Source organism: Musca domestica, unplaced genomic scaffold, assembly GCF_030504385.1.
Source record: "Musca domestica strain aabys unplaced genomic scaffold, Musca_domestica.polishedcontigs.V.1.1 29, whole genome shotgun sequence".
Classification (NCBI taxonomy): Eukaryota; Metazoa; Arthropoda; class Insecta; order Diptera; family Muscidae; genus Musca; species Musca domestica.
Window position 1 is genome coordinate 2959133 of NW_026712296.1, and position 15746 is coordinate 2974878.

The following is a 15746-nucleotide window of genomic DNA, read 5'->3' on the forward strand; positions in this document are numbered from 1 at the left end:
GGGCTGATATTAGCCATTATTTGCGCAATAAACCTGAAATCGGATTAAGGATATATATGGGAGCTATATCCAAATCTTAGCAGTTCTCGATAAAATTTGGCAAAGGTATTTCCGAGCTTTATAAGATATCTGGTACCAAATATCATTGTTTTCGGATCCATATTATGCCATATATGCCAAAATTCAGGTCATTTGGATTGATATTGGCTTTTTAGCGCACAATTAAGCCGAAATCGGCTGAGGATATATATGGGAGCTATATCTTAATCGGATCCGTTCATCACAAATTTCAATAGGGTTCGTCCTTGGGCAAACAAATATTTTTTGGAAAATTTCTTCTGACAGACGAACGGTAGGACATGCATGAATCGACTCAGAAAGTTGTTCTATGAAGATCCTTAAAAGTAACTATGGGTCTATCTCGCTTCCTTCTCCATATTACAAACAAATGCACAAAGACCTAATACCCTCACCACTATGTGGTATAGCTTATAAAAAGTGGGAAAGCTGAATAAACAATTAAGATTTGTTTTCATATAATAAAATATTCAGCGGATTTAAAAATAGTATTATATTTTTATTATTGCAAAATGGTCAGGCTTTACCCCTTTACTGTTGTTTTTATAAAAACAACGTTTGTTTATTAGTGGAGAACGATGGTAATGTTTACCAGGAGGTAAGGCAGGAAATATCTAGGTTTCGGAAAGAGCCACCAATCCGCATCAGTTCCCTTGTTTTTTGTCTGGGATGTTCTCCCCAGAAGTGATTTTAAAAATAACTTCTATGACAAAAAACATTTTTTACCCAAGTGACGAGATCGTAAGCTAAATAGAAGAGGAACCAATAAATTAAATAAAACTAAAATTCTTTTGGAAAGTCTTCTAAATCTTACAACCACACTTTTAAACATTTACATCTTTCTCCACTTGTTTTGCTTCCGTTAAACCTGAACGAAGTAGCATAACCATGTAAGTTGGTTTTGTCTGTTACAACAAAAACCCCTTCGTCGACCGTGTCTTGTCTATTAATAGCCTGCCTTACCCCCTGGTAAACATTACCATATTTCTCCACTAATAAACAAACGTTGTTTTTATAAAAACAACAAAGCCTGACCATTTTGCAACAACAAATTATTATTATATTATTATTTTTTATTTATTTAATATCACGTTAAAATTTAAATCCAGCGGATTTAATAATTTTTGGCTATTTGAATACCAACAAAATGGCTGCGTTTCCTGAGTGAATTGTCCATCAATTACTTTCTGAGAGCTCCAGTGAAACCAAATAGGGTTCAACTCCATATCTCCCAATTCAGGCTATAAAAACATAATTATCTTCTTATGACATAGCGAACAACATTAACAAAACATAACGGTTTCATGAAAGTCAGCTGTGCATAATCTGGCAACTCTGCATTTGCGATGTGATCATCTTTTCTCTTCTTATTAAACAAAACAAAAAAAAACAAAACTCACGAAGCTCAACACATACAAAGCAAAGCGTCTGTCTACCGCTTGGCCTTTGGCTGCTCAAAACAATTAAGCTCAGTTTGATTTAAATATTGAACGTGTAAACAACTGCAAGTGTGCTCTATCTGAACTAAAACAAAATGGGTTTGTTTGTTTGTTTGTCCTTTTTCAAGTAATGTCACAAATACAGTATTTAATAACTTTGGATCTCTTTACAGCAAACAAAACACTTATTTTCACTCTATTTGCTTTGAGTTTGGTGGTTATGTCCTTGGCTGCTGGCGGTAAGTTTAACCGGGGGCCTTAAATGTTTGGCCTTGTTCTCAAACCATTGACCGTTTTTTCGCCACTTCTGTACTTTTGCTGTAGATTGTCCTTCGTCGACCAAGGTGCAGACATGTACCCCCAAATGTTTACACGACTCGGAATGCAGTGCCATTGGCGGTAAATGTTGTCCCAATCTGTGCAATGGACGCTCTTGTGTCCAACCAAATCTCTTAAGTAATTCTGGCAGCCGTGACACTTCGCCATTCTCCAGCAAGAACTGTAAGTGGTGTTGACCCTGAGGTTAAAATTGCGTCGCTCATATTTCACTGATGTTTTTTATTTGTTTCGCACTCTTTCCCTACAGCCGGCTCCAGTGGTTCGTACTGCGGTAATGTCAAATGCAGCTCTTTTGAAAAATGTGAATCGGATCGTTCCACCAAGAGACCCAAATGTGTGCGTGCCTAATCGGATGTGGGGTAGATGCTAAGCTGTGGTGACAAATTGCCGATCATCTTTCCAATGAAGGGCATTCTCTACGTGTTTTTTTTTTTTTTTTTTTTTTTTTTGTTCACCAACAACTTGATGTATGTTTTTTTTGAATAATAAAACCCGTTTATTAACATTTTACTTGGAATCGTTTAATATGTATGTTGTTCGAGTTTGTTGTCTGTCCACATTGAATAGTAGTAAGACGTTTGGTGTTTGCATTAGTAAAGCTCTGTGGAGGAATAAACAAATATTGTTTTTTTTTTTAATTGAGTGGCGTTTAAATAATGCCGGCTTAATAACACAGAGCAACAAAAACTTTACACTGTTATAAAAACTATACAATGTTGTTTCAATACAGTGGTAGGTTTTCAAACATCAAACACCTTTGGCTTCAGAGCAGTTATAATTTGGTTTCAGAGGGAACTAATATATGGGAGGTATATCCAATTCTGAATCGATTTTCACTGTGCGGGGCCGACCATGTGATACCCTACAACACTACAATATGTTCGAAGTCCCCTTATATCCAAATCCATTTTGGAAGATTTCATTTTTGAAATTATGTTAAAGAGCCCCGCCCAAAGGTTACCCTTAGTTTTTTGGCCTGGAAAATATGGCCAATATTTACGCACTCTGTTGTTTTGTAAGTATTCAAAAAAATTTCACACGAAAGTTGTGGTCCATTTTACTCTCTTCTGATGCGAAATTCCGTGTCGATTAATTTTCAAGTGTGGCCTATAGAGCGATTACAAAATTAGAAAAAATAAATTTATTTTTAGTCCATTTGCACCTCTAAATTTACATCCTAAGAACAATAGGTTTTAATTCTGACCCTAACCCTGCCCCTATGCAAAATTTTGTGAGGATCGCAAACGTAGTGTTGGGGAGTGTAAAAATTTAGAAAATTTACAATTCAAAATTGTAAGTCAAATTGAAAAAATCGCATGCGATAAAAAATATGACAAAAATTGAAAAAAAAATCGACTAAATATATTCACTTTTTTATTGGTATATTTTTCCGCGTTTTTCTTACATTTTATCGTTTTCTGGCAAGATACTATTCCGAATTGATGGGAATTGTGAAAATCGGCCCAGCGGTTCTTGATTTATAAGCAGAATAAATAAGATAAATTATTTTACATATATATTGTATTTATTTTGCTATATATCCGATTTCTTGACTATTAACATCACTGTAATGGTCAGAAGTTATCTTTTAATGTGTTTGTGATTTGGCTGGATTGAAAATATTCGCGATTTAGTGGACATTTTCCTATTTTCTTACATAAAAGTTAGGGTCTATTTTACCCGCTAATTATTGTCCGATGGCCGCCCAAATTGGTAGGTTTCTGCCCACTTCTAAACTCTAACTCATAATTGTGGCCTATAGAGCAACTGCAAAATCAAGAAATTTTCGTGTTTTTGGTCCATTTCAACCCCTAAATATCGTGCGCTCATCTCCAAAAACAATAGGGTTCTATTCTGACCATAACCCCACCTCCATTTTCAATTTAGTGAGGATCGGGTCATAATTGCGACCTGTAGCTTGATTACAAATTAACATGGACAGACGGACAGACGGACATACATAGCTAGATCGACTCAGCTCGGCGAGATAGGAAAATCCATATATACTTTCCTATGTGGGAAACCAATATTTCGAGGTGTTACATAATTTTCGGCCCAATCAAATTTATAATACCCCCAACACATAGTGTTGTAGGGTATAAATACCGCTCAAATGAAAACCGTTATATGGGGGCTATACGATGACATGGTCTTGCATAAATATTTTTTGTCATAGGCTCTAGTAATGGTTCCGAACTTCAAATACGAAATGTGAAACAATTTTGGTGTATAATGTCGCAAAAAGCATGAAAATGCCGAACGGGGTACCATTATATGGGCGATATACTAAAACGTGGACCTATGTAGGCAATTCTCTTCTAGTGGCTAAAGTACTCAGAAGGAACCAATTTAAGACAAATCCATTGAAAAATTTGGATGATATAATTAAAATACCGAATATTGGAGGTACCGTTATATGGGGCCATACGATATCGTGGACCTATATAGACAATTCATTTTCTACGAAATAAAGTACTCACAAGGAACTAATTGTGTGGGTTTTCAAACAATTTCGTTGAAAAGTGTGGCTAAAAGTCGACACATTACCGAACTTAGGGAGGAACCGTTATATAGGGGATATATGATATTATGGACCTATAAAGACAATGCTCTTCCAGGCGGTAATGTACTCACAAATAAGTCCTTTTGTGGATTTTAAGACAATTCCATTGAAATATTTGGCTGAAATCATCAAAACACCTAATATCGGGGGTACCGTTATATGGGGGATACAAGATATCATGGCCCTATATAGACAATTCTCTTCTAGGGTATAAAGTACTCATAAAGGAACTCCTTGTGTAGAGTTTCAGACAATTCCATTGAAAAATGTAGCTAAATCATCAAAATACCGAATATGAGGCGTACCGTTATATAATCGTGGACCGTTATCATATTGATCTCATTTTTAAATATTTGCCGAATGAAATATTGCCATTTTTCGGGCACTGCGACGCGGGTTTCGATCAACTTTTCGAACCATTTCTGCTGATGTTGCTGTTTTCTACCATCCACTTCCTTGACGTCGGGCTACGCTACCAGTATCATGGTAACAAGCGATGGTAAGATACAAAAAAGATTTATTCACATTTAAATGCTAGAGTGCTCTAACGATAGCCTCTTGTGGTTTTCTAGCCAAATATAAAGAAATCACACTATCACGCTTGATTTCCATCACGAATGACTTTTTTCTGGAAAATTGTCACCAAAATGCTTTTGTACGCTTGTAAGCAATATAATGACATGTCACTGTCAACAATATAACAAGTGTCGGACGAGTGGCTTAGAAATGAGAGCAGTCTGCAGTTGGTTGTAGTTTTTTTCATCTCACTCTGTATATGGGAGCTATAGCTATATCTAAGCCGATTTTCACCAAAATTGATGTACTTGCTTCTAGACTGAATTCGGTTCTCAGTCTTTATGATGTTGAAAGATCTATTGATGCATACCAGAGGGCTGCAACGAGTATGCAAAAATTCAAGCATACTCGGTTTCTTACATGATTTTTGTTGATGCAGTCGTTTAGTTTGATCTGAATGAAATGACCGTTTTCGCTTCGGATCGAATCGAACGCTCAGTTTGAATCACTTCACTCACAATCAAACATGAGCGTTCGAGACGGTTTGATGTGTTCAGCAACATGAGTTGATCGAACACATGAATGTAAATGAGCAATCTCAACCGTGATTGTCTTCTTTGAATCGAGTTCGCTCAGCGTCATTGTTTATTCAACCATTTAATCAAGTTGGGACAGTTTATTTTGACTTGTTTAATATTTGAAATGGAAGAATATTGTCATAGTGCGACCGAAATTGTTGCAAGTAGAAACTACACAGGTGTAGGTAAACGAAAAGGTCGAAGTTTGTGAAAAATCTTGACCAATATTGTAAAAAAAAAAAATTTAAACATTTTTAGTTTTCTAAATACCAATGATGTGTTTCTTTATTAAAAAAATTAATTTTGTTTTTTTTTTTTTTTTTTTGAAATAAGTTACTGAAGTCTGGCATACCCAAAAACCCAAATATAATGAAAAATTGTATGCTTATTAAATATAATTTGTACCAATTTCTTTAATGGGGGACATCTTTTAGTTATGAAATCCTTAGTAATATTACAATCATTATTTCGCTCAAATTCGAACATTCGTGTTTTATACAAATCAAATCACTCACTTAACTAGGATAAATAAAACCGATCAGACTCATCATAGATGATCGACCCGTTATGAAGAATTCAACATAAGTTCGTAAACAAATAACTCATGTGAGCTGTTTGATTGCGATCACAAAACTTCGATCAATACATGTTTGATCACAACTTTTTCGTTTGGCTTGAGTAACTCGAATGAACGTGTTGCATCTGACCGACTGATTGAGTTTGATTGTATTTCCACTGTGTGTGATCAAGCCTACTCAATCATACTCATTGCAGCCCTCTGATGCATACTATTATGGAAAGTTGATCTAAGCTAATAGAAATTTCAGGTTGCCAGAAGATTGCATTTATCAGACACAATGTCGCATTTAACATTTCACACACTAGTGGTCATGAATACGACGGGAGTTGAATACTTGACAAAAGTTCTCAACCGATCGCTACTCGCCCACATCGTTCCCGAAGCCTGGAAATTCGGAAGGGTGGTCCCGCTACTGAAGCCAGACAAATCATACAGGCCAATTTCGCTCTTGTCGCCAGTAGCAAAGACTCTTTACTCCACCCCAATATCAGCGGTAGCTATCCAGTTGCCAACCACAAACACGGACTACGCCCAAAAGGTCCTCAAGTCGTTAGCCAGCAGCACTTGGAATGCAGACAATCAGACCATGTTGACTTTTTATGACACGATAAATCGGTCTGTGGTCAGCTTTGCGGGCTACGCAGTGAAGAACATGCTGCCCTGATAACTGCGACAGGATGCCCCGTCATGACACCAATGTACCATCTGTCTGAGGAGACGAAAATCTTTCCCGTACGTCAGCATAACCATATGCTTTCGTTGCAATACCTGCCTGGGTTTTTCTGGGAGTCATCTAAGCCATCATATGGTCGATAAAACTCCCCCAGCGAGCCAAGTCAAAAAGGACATACATAATTTAGAGATGGAAGTCCAAAGCTATAAGAGAAAGTCTCTAGATCAAGAAGCCTATCAGACAGGTCAGTCATGCCATCAATAATCACGGTATGAATTGACGAAGATGTGCGAAACGTCCGCCCGACGTGTGATACCCGCACCACACGTTGCACCTCTTTAATTGCCCTTTAATCTGAAGTTGGAATCAGATTAACATAAATCAAACAAAACATGTGAAGCTGTTACAACAGCACTCAAGTGGTCCTTAGGTAAGCATCGAAAATAAGGTAATGGAAATAAAATAGAATTTTATGGGAAAGATAGAAATCAAGTGAGGAAAAATCTAACTAATCTTAGTAGAAAAGAAAAAATCCATATCCATGCCACCCACGAATTTAAATCTGGTAGTCCAGTTACCACTTTCCACGTTTAACAGCACATAGTTTACACTTAGCATTCGCATAACCACATGATTCCACTTTTAACACCCGAATAATCTTCTTGTAATAATAATCTCCCATTAGCTTGAAAAGAAAAATGCCCAAGCAGGATAATTATGGCATATATTAGAGTGTTACATAAATTGATATATGACATTTGTATGAATGGCGTTGCTGGTGGTGCTGGTTCAAATGAATGACGATCGACTGAATATCTTAATTGAATATTCCTGATAACCTGCAGACAATATGTGAAACAGCAATCCTGGCTGGAGAGGAAAACGACACATGCATGCATGAAAGTGCTTTTGGATGGCAGGTAATAGCTGCAGTAACGACGAGCAGCATATATGACAGCAGTAATCCCAAGCATCGCCTTCAATTATGCAACAAATACAATAACAAGTGTTGTTGGCACCCAGCGCAATTCAGATGAGTGGCAAATCGTTTGGCGTTAAAACAACTTCATACATCGGTTACTTGTTGGCTGGCTGGCTTGCTGGCTGGCTGCTTGGTTGGCCGACTGCTGTTGCAGCAGTTGTAACGACAATAGTAATTTGCCCGAATTATTGTCGTTGTTGTTACAGCTACTATTGTCTTTCCTTGAGAGAGATTTTCATGTTGAAAACATTGCTGGCTGACTGGCTCAATTGTTTATGCCTTTGTGCAAATTATAAAATTGTTTAAGCAAGTCATGTCTTCGCTGCCGCCCTCCCATGACTTGTTGGACATATCCTTTTCCTCATCACACAAGAATGGCGTCGATTCCATGCATTCGTGAAGTTTATGAGTAGTGGGCGGATCATCGTTTTGTTTGCATTGCACTGGACAGTGTTTGGAAATGAGAACCAGATCACCGTTTACGTAAATCTATTAAAATAGATAAAATTTGTCAAATATTTGGTAATTTTTATGGAAGGCCAAAAGGATGAGAATAAAAGTGTAATACTCCTCTAAAAATAGTAATGTCCAGGTTCAGAAGATTTCTTGAATTTAATATTGAATTTTGAAAATTACACGCTTTTTGAAAAGGATGTCCCGACTAGAACACAATCGTGAAATCGGAAATCGGTATCGTGAAATGATAACCAGTTTTTTCTTGCCCAAAATTGAAGAAATGAATGTGGAGGGCATGTGGTTTTAACAATACGGCGCAACATGTAATACATACAGTGAAACAATTGAATTTCTGCATCAGTCATTTACCGGTCGTGTTATTTCGCGTCTTGGAAACCAGGATTGGCCGCTTTGATCGTGCGACGTAACACCTTAAGATTTTTATACCCTCTACCATTCTATGGAGGGTGGGTCCTCATATAATCATGATAGGCCCCACAAAGTACATATAGTCTGGATCATCATCGTAAAATTCTAAGACGATTTAGCGATTACCGTCTGTTTGTCACGGTCTATTTCGACCGAATTAAGGTAGAAGGATAGAATTTTGCACACATGTGTATTTTGCCAGTAGACAGGTTACGTTCATAAATGGGTCATGCCAGTCCAGGTCTTCAAAAAGGACCCAAATAACAGCACCTCCTTCGTTATTTTTATGATTTTAGTGGCCTCATTGCTTTAAGTTTCCTATTTGAAAGTCTTAATTGGTACCACAGCCTATGACAAAAGATTATACATGCAGGACGACATTTTCGTATAGCCCCCCATACAATAGTACCTGCCCATATACGGTATTTTGATGATTTTAGCGTCTGGTTACCCTAAAATTTGTAACAATTGTTACAAATTGTTACTGGAAGTCGTCTGTTAACCCAAAAGTTCTGCAAAAGAGAGCGGTTGGAGAGAGAAATTTTGACAGTTCTTTCAGTGAGAGTTTGCAAATTCTTGCTGGACAAATTTCTTCTTGGAATCACTTGCAACTCTTCTTCTTCTCATTCATCGACATTCAATCAGATGTTTTCTATTGTTTGCTTATTTATTTTTGTGCTTTCAATTTGAAAATATTTTTTTGAATTAGCAAGACTAATAGTTTTTGGAGAACAACTTTACAAAATGTGAAAAACGTAAATGTTAATATGTAATAAGAAAATAAAACACTATTTCCAACATTTTTATTTGAAAAACTTGTAAAATTAGTATTGCTTCCTTTGTTTTAATTCTCCTTAAGGGGGACAAATTGGTTTGTTTTGACAAATCAGCTGATTAGTTGCAAGCTTCTGCAAGAATACCGTCTGTTTACTTTTCGCATTTTCCTTGCAAAAGAGAATAAAACTACCTTTTCTCTCAGAAAGAAGTTGCTGGACAATTCCTGCAGGAAAAGTAACCAGGCACACCTATTATTCACCGGAATTGTTTCACATTTCGTATTTGAAGTTCGTAATGTATACTTCAACCCATGACAGAAAATAGTCTATACAGGTCTACGGTATCTCTCCCTTTTTCGGTATTTTGATGATATTAGCGACATTATTCAACGAAATTGTTTTGAACTTCGTATTTGAAAGTCCTAATGGCTACTACAGCCTATGACAAACAAGTAAAAAAGCAGCTTAGCTCGGCCGGGTCGAACTTTTTATAACCTCCACCATTCGGAAGGAACTTACAAATTTCGTATTTGAGCCTATTCCGGTGAATATCCGAAAATGCTGGTAATATCTCGGGGTAACGTATATGCTTGCTGTACTAAAACGTAGACCTACATATATAGACATTTCTCTTCCAGGGGGTAAAGTACTCAGAGAACACTCCTTGTATGGATTTTCAGTCTATTCCATTGAAAAATGTGGCTAAAATCATTAAAATGCCAAAAATGGGGGTTACCGTTATATGGGAGCCATTCAATGTCGTGGACTTATATAGACAATCTTCGAACTTGACCTGCCTAAATTATTAAAATTAATAATATATGTATGGTGGAGGGTATAAAAATGGTGTATGCAGGTCCTCGTCTTCTTATAGCCTATGACGGTTTTCATCAAAACGGTATTTTTCGACTTTTTTTTTTTTGTTTTTAATTTTTCCAGTCGCTTCCAAATGGTGCAGGTTTTAATACCGAGACCGAACAAAGGTGTGTTGTTTACTTGTTTTTTTTTTCGTTTGATGTTTTACGCTAAAATGCCGACGACGACTCAAACAATACAAGAGGGATTGGACTCTGTATTGTTGAGATCGATTATGTGGCAGCAAAGCCACGGCGGTCATCTTCATATGTTGTTTCATACCTAACCTCATTATGTCTACATCACGATACAATAAAGTCTCACGATTTTTTTAGATATCTGTTGTTTGTTTAAAATTTAAAAATTGTGTTCTAATTGGGACACCCTTTATAATTCCCATAGTTCCCTTTGGTGATCAGCATAGAATCACATTTTGAGTCGATTTATGCATGTCCGTCCGTCCGTCTGTCAATGTATTTTTGTAAACAAAAATTTATTATTCGATTGAGATGAAGTTTTGCACAAGTCATTTTGTTTGACCCGAAGACGAACCCTATTAAATATATATATATATGTATATATATATATATATATATATATATATATATATATATATATATATATATATATATATATATATATATATATATATATATATATATATACATATATATATATATTCGTCCGATTTGCCTTTTTTGTGCAGCAAACGTGTAATATCAGCCCAAATATTATGGAATTTTGCACATACAATCAAATTAGGCCTGAAAAAAGTATGACAAATTTTATCGAAATCGGTTCAGATATAGCTATAGGTCCCATATATACTGTTCATCCGATTTGTTATATTTGTTCCCCACAGCCGTAATATTCACTACGTAACAACGATATTCAGGGACATATATCAAATACAGATCAGAAATAACTTTGCTAAATTTTATCGAGATTGGTTCAGATTTGGATACAGCTATCATATATAACTTCGTCCGATTTGCCTTTTATTGTGCATCAAACGTATAATATTATACCAAATGGGATGGAATTTGGCACTTACGACCGAATTTAGTCTAAAAGCTAGTACGTCAAATTTCGTGAAGATCGGTTCAGATATAGCTAGAGCTCCCATATATATTGTTCATCCGATTTATTATATTTGTTCCCAACAGCCGTAATATACACTCCGTAAAAACGATATTCAGGGACATATATCAAATACAGCTCAGAAATATCTATGCCAAATTTTATCGAGATCGGTTCAGATTTGGATATAGCTCCCACGTATATATTTATGCAATTTCAAGTTAATTTTGCTTCAAATGGGAAATACAAGCCCCAATTGAAATAATAACAAGTTAAAAATGTGAATATGAATGAATACCCTCCACCATTTGGAACGTATTTGGAAATTTTCAAAAAATTAAATCCTTAAAACATTCTGTTAAAATTTTAAAAATACCGAATATAGCCGTTATATTGGGATCTATACGACGTGGACCTACATAGGCATTGTTTGCCATTACCATATTCAAATTCGAAAATTGAAATAAACGGTGAATAATGTAGCTTGAATCATCAAAATATCGTATATAGGGAGGTACCGTTATACCGGAGCTGTGCGAAGACCTGGCCCAGCATAGACAATTTACTGTCACAGGCTATAGCATCCATTACTAACGTCAAATACAATATCTCAAACAATTTCGGTGGGTATTGTACCTAAATTTTTTTTCTTATGCTGTAGTATTCATTACGAACTTCAAATACCAAATTTAAAACAATTCCGGTGAATAATGTCGCAAAAATCATCACAATACCGAATATCGGGAGGTACCGTTATATGGGGGCTATACGAAGACGTGGACCTGCACAGACAATTTTCTGTCATAGGCTGTAGTATCCATTACGAATCTCAAATACCATATTTGAAACAATTCCGGTGAATAATGTCGCTAAAATCATCAAAATACCGAATATCGGGAGGTACCGTTATATGGGGGCTATATGAAAACGTGGACCTACATGGCCCATTTACGAACTTAACCTGCCTACTGGAAAAATAAACACGTGTGCAAAATTTTAGCCTTCTATCTCAATTCGTTCGAAAGATAGCGTGATTACAACAGACAGACGGACAGACAGAAAGACAGACGGACGTGGCTAAATCGACTTACAATTTTACGCTGATCAAGAATATATATACTTTGTTGGGTCTGACATGAGTATTTCGAGGAGTTACAAACGGAATGACAAAGTTAATATACCCTCCATAGTATGGTGGAGGGTATAAAAATTCTTCGGCAAATTTAGTCCTTTGAACTTAAATTATAATTATAGTCATAGCTTGTATGATTTAATTATCCCACAAAAACTTTTAATTGTTATGTGAAGCTCTACTAAATATGCAAAGTGGTGTAGGACATCATAAATTTGGCCCCGGCCGACTTTAAGACATTCTTTAACGATTTTTTCATTCAATATAGGTTGTTTGATAACACAATACAATTTGTGAAATTTTGTAATGTTTTTTTTTTTTTTTTTTTTTTTTGAAGGTCCAGAATGTGAAATTGAGTTCAGTAATTCATTTCGAATCACATACTAAGAATTTGCATATACTTGACCCTTCGAATTGACCCATGATAATAATAATTTTCATTGGATGTGTTTGATATAAATATATTGGGTGTGTTTGATTATAAATCTAATAAAATTTAAGCATTGAGAAATTTTCGCTAGGAGTTAGTTAGATCTTAAATCTGCATTTAACCACCTTTATCGGTACTGATGTACTGTGTCAAGTTTTACTTGATCATTGTTGCTTTAGTTGCTGTTACGATGGTGATATGTGAACACTTTCTCCGTCGACATCCTTGCTCCGAAAAAAAAACATTTTCTAATAAAACCAAATAAACTGCATGTGATATACGGAGCAAACTAATTTGCATAATCGTGCCGATATGTTGTGATCCGTAAACGTTTCTTTATGTTATTTATGATAGGTTTTTTTTTTACTTATTCACGTTGAAATAAATAAACGCGGACAGACTATAATTATTACATTACTTCGACATTCATTTGTGAGGTTCTTGGAAAAAAATAAATTACTATTTTACATTTATTAATATGACATACCATGATATCTGCATTTATTAATATTTATTCCTTATTACAATATCCATTCTCCTTCATAAACTTTGCGGGAGCTGAAAAAAAACACCAGAAATCTCTTCCAATATTTCATTGTTTATTCCACCCAGCAAAACCTCACACATAAAGCCACATTGAAATCATGGCCCTGATAACATTTCTGTATTCATAATTAGGCACCTTTTCACGAGCCCTCCGATCGCAATTAAAATGAAATCGGATAATGATATATATGGGAGCTATATCCAAAGGTATTCCTGAGCTGAACGGAGTACATAACGGCTGTGGAGAACAAACATAACAATTCGGATGAACAATAGATATGGGAGCTATATCTTTAATATCTGAACCGATTTTCACCAAATTTGGCATACAAAATTCTATCCGATTTGGGCCAATATTACACGTTTTGTGCACAATAAAAGACAATTCGGTCGAAGATATATATGGAAGCTATATCCAAATCTGAACCGATCTCCATCAAATTTGGCAAAGGTATTTCTGAGCTGTATATTTCCCCGAATATCGTCGTTACCGAGTACATATTTCAGTTATGGAGAGCAAATATAACAAATCAGATGAACAATATATATGGATCCGATATCCATCAAAATTTGGCATACATATTTCCAGGTTTAATTTGGTCGTATGTACACAATTCTATACTATTTGGACAGATTTTACACATTTGGTGCACAATAAAAGGCAAATCGGACGAAGATATATATGGGAGCTATGTCTAAATTTTGACCGATTATCTCCAATTTCAATTTCTTCGTCAATGGGTCAAACAAATGACTTGTGCAAAATTTCTTCTGGATCGGGCAATAAATGAGACCTGTACTTTGTTTACAAAGCTACATGAACAGACAGACGAACATGCATAAATCAAATCAGAATGTTATTCTATGCAGATCATCAAAAAGAACTATGGGTCTATCTTCTTCAGCTGTAAGGGATCGTGCTTGGACTCCGAGGACGGCATTCATACTGTAATTATTTCTGACATCCGTGACTATGAATGCCACTCAGATCTGTCTGACAGGCTTCTTGATCTAGAGGCTCTCTTATACGTGGGACCTCCCCCACTAGATTATTAATGTCCTTCCTGACACGCCTGGGTGAGCGAGTATCAGGAAGGACATAACATATAATACTTTGGTTAACTCCCATTAAAACACCCAAGCAGATACTGCAACGAAAGTATATGGTTATGCTGATGTGCGAGGAAGACCTTCGCCTCCTCATGCAGATGGTCTACTGTTGTCATGAGGAAGCACCCTGTCGCAGTTCTCGGGACAGTATTCTGGCTGGTCTGGATGTTCTTCCACAGCGTAGCACTAGCATACCCAGATCACACTGGGCCGCATAGCAGACCATGGACAGAGGTTTACAAGGTCCTCTTGTCCACACCACAAGTGCCGCCGGCCAGCGCTTTGAGGACCTTGTTCCTACTCTTCATTTTGTGGTAGATAGCTGTGGCTTGCGCGGACGACTTGAACATACCGAAAATACCTGAAGGTCGAATGTGACCTTCAGGATCTTGAGGTTTTTCGTGATCGGAATTATATATCTCTTGACGTGCATATTCAGCTGTGTTCTCATCTCCGCAGACCATGTGGTGAAGGATGTGGCGGATATTTTCATATTGTTCGCGTGGAAGCAGACGGCTAGCTATTCGATATAGTATTTAACTTACACATATGTTATCAACACCGACGCCATGATCATACAATCATCCGCATACGTTACGAATTCTTTGTTCTCATTTCGGGTATGCGACTAGCATATATAGCGAGCGGTTGCAGCTTTGATGATGACTCGGAAAATCTTTTATACTACCCGAAATTCGGAGTGTTTAGTCAGTTCTCTGAAGCGAAGGTTTGTGAAGTCTCTGAATTATGGCCAGTGAGCTTTCACTTGGTTAGGGAAAGTACGGCGTTCAGAGGTTATGAAATCAGGCGGTCTGCTAATGGAAACGATTATCGGGAGATGGCCTGACCAAACAGAAATGACTTCTCGAAAAAAAATATTCAATTAAGTCCACTTCACTTAGCAGGAAGATTCAAGACGACACGGCAAATTCCTTAGCCGTAGGTCACACTCTATAACTCTATTTTCTATCTTCACCCCCTTCTATTAACCATTCCTTCCTTTTTTTCTTCCTATTCTTGTAGGATGAACATAATGGACCTATAGGTCTCCAAATGGTAACTGCGCGTCCTTTAACCTAACCTAAATCCACTTTTGGTAAGGTATTTTGAAGGTTTCGGCCCCTACCAAATCAGCTGTACTTCGGGTCTACAAATTTACAAACCATTAAATAAAACATAGACCA

The 15746-nt window shown here is 36.5% G+C and overlaps 1 protein-coding gene across 1 annotated transcript; it reads left to right on the forward strand.

The window, feature by feature from the left end:
* Positions 1-1476: 1476 nt before the first annotated feature.
* Positions 1477-2366, forward strand: LOC101897659 (waprin-Thr1). The gene is made up of 4 exons (XM_005190758.4): positions 1477-1616; positions 1691-1756; positions 1842-2018; positions 2104-2366. The coding sequence occupies exons 1-4, from the start codon at positions 1613-1615 to the stop codon at positions 2202-2204; spliced, it is 348 nt and encodes a 115-aa protein (XP_005190815.1). The 5' UTR covers positions 1477-1612; the 3' UTR covers positions 2205-2366.
* Positions 2367-15746: the final 13380 nt, after the last annotated feature.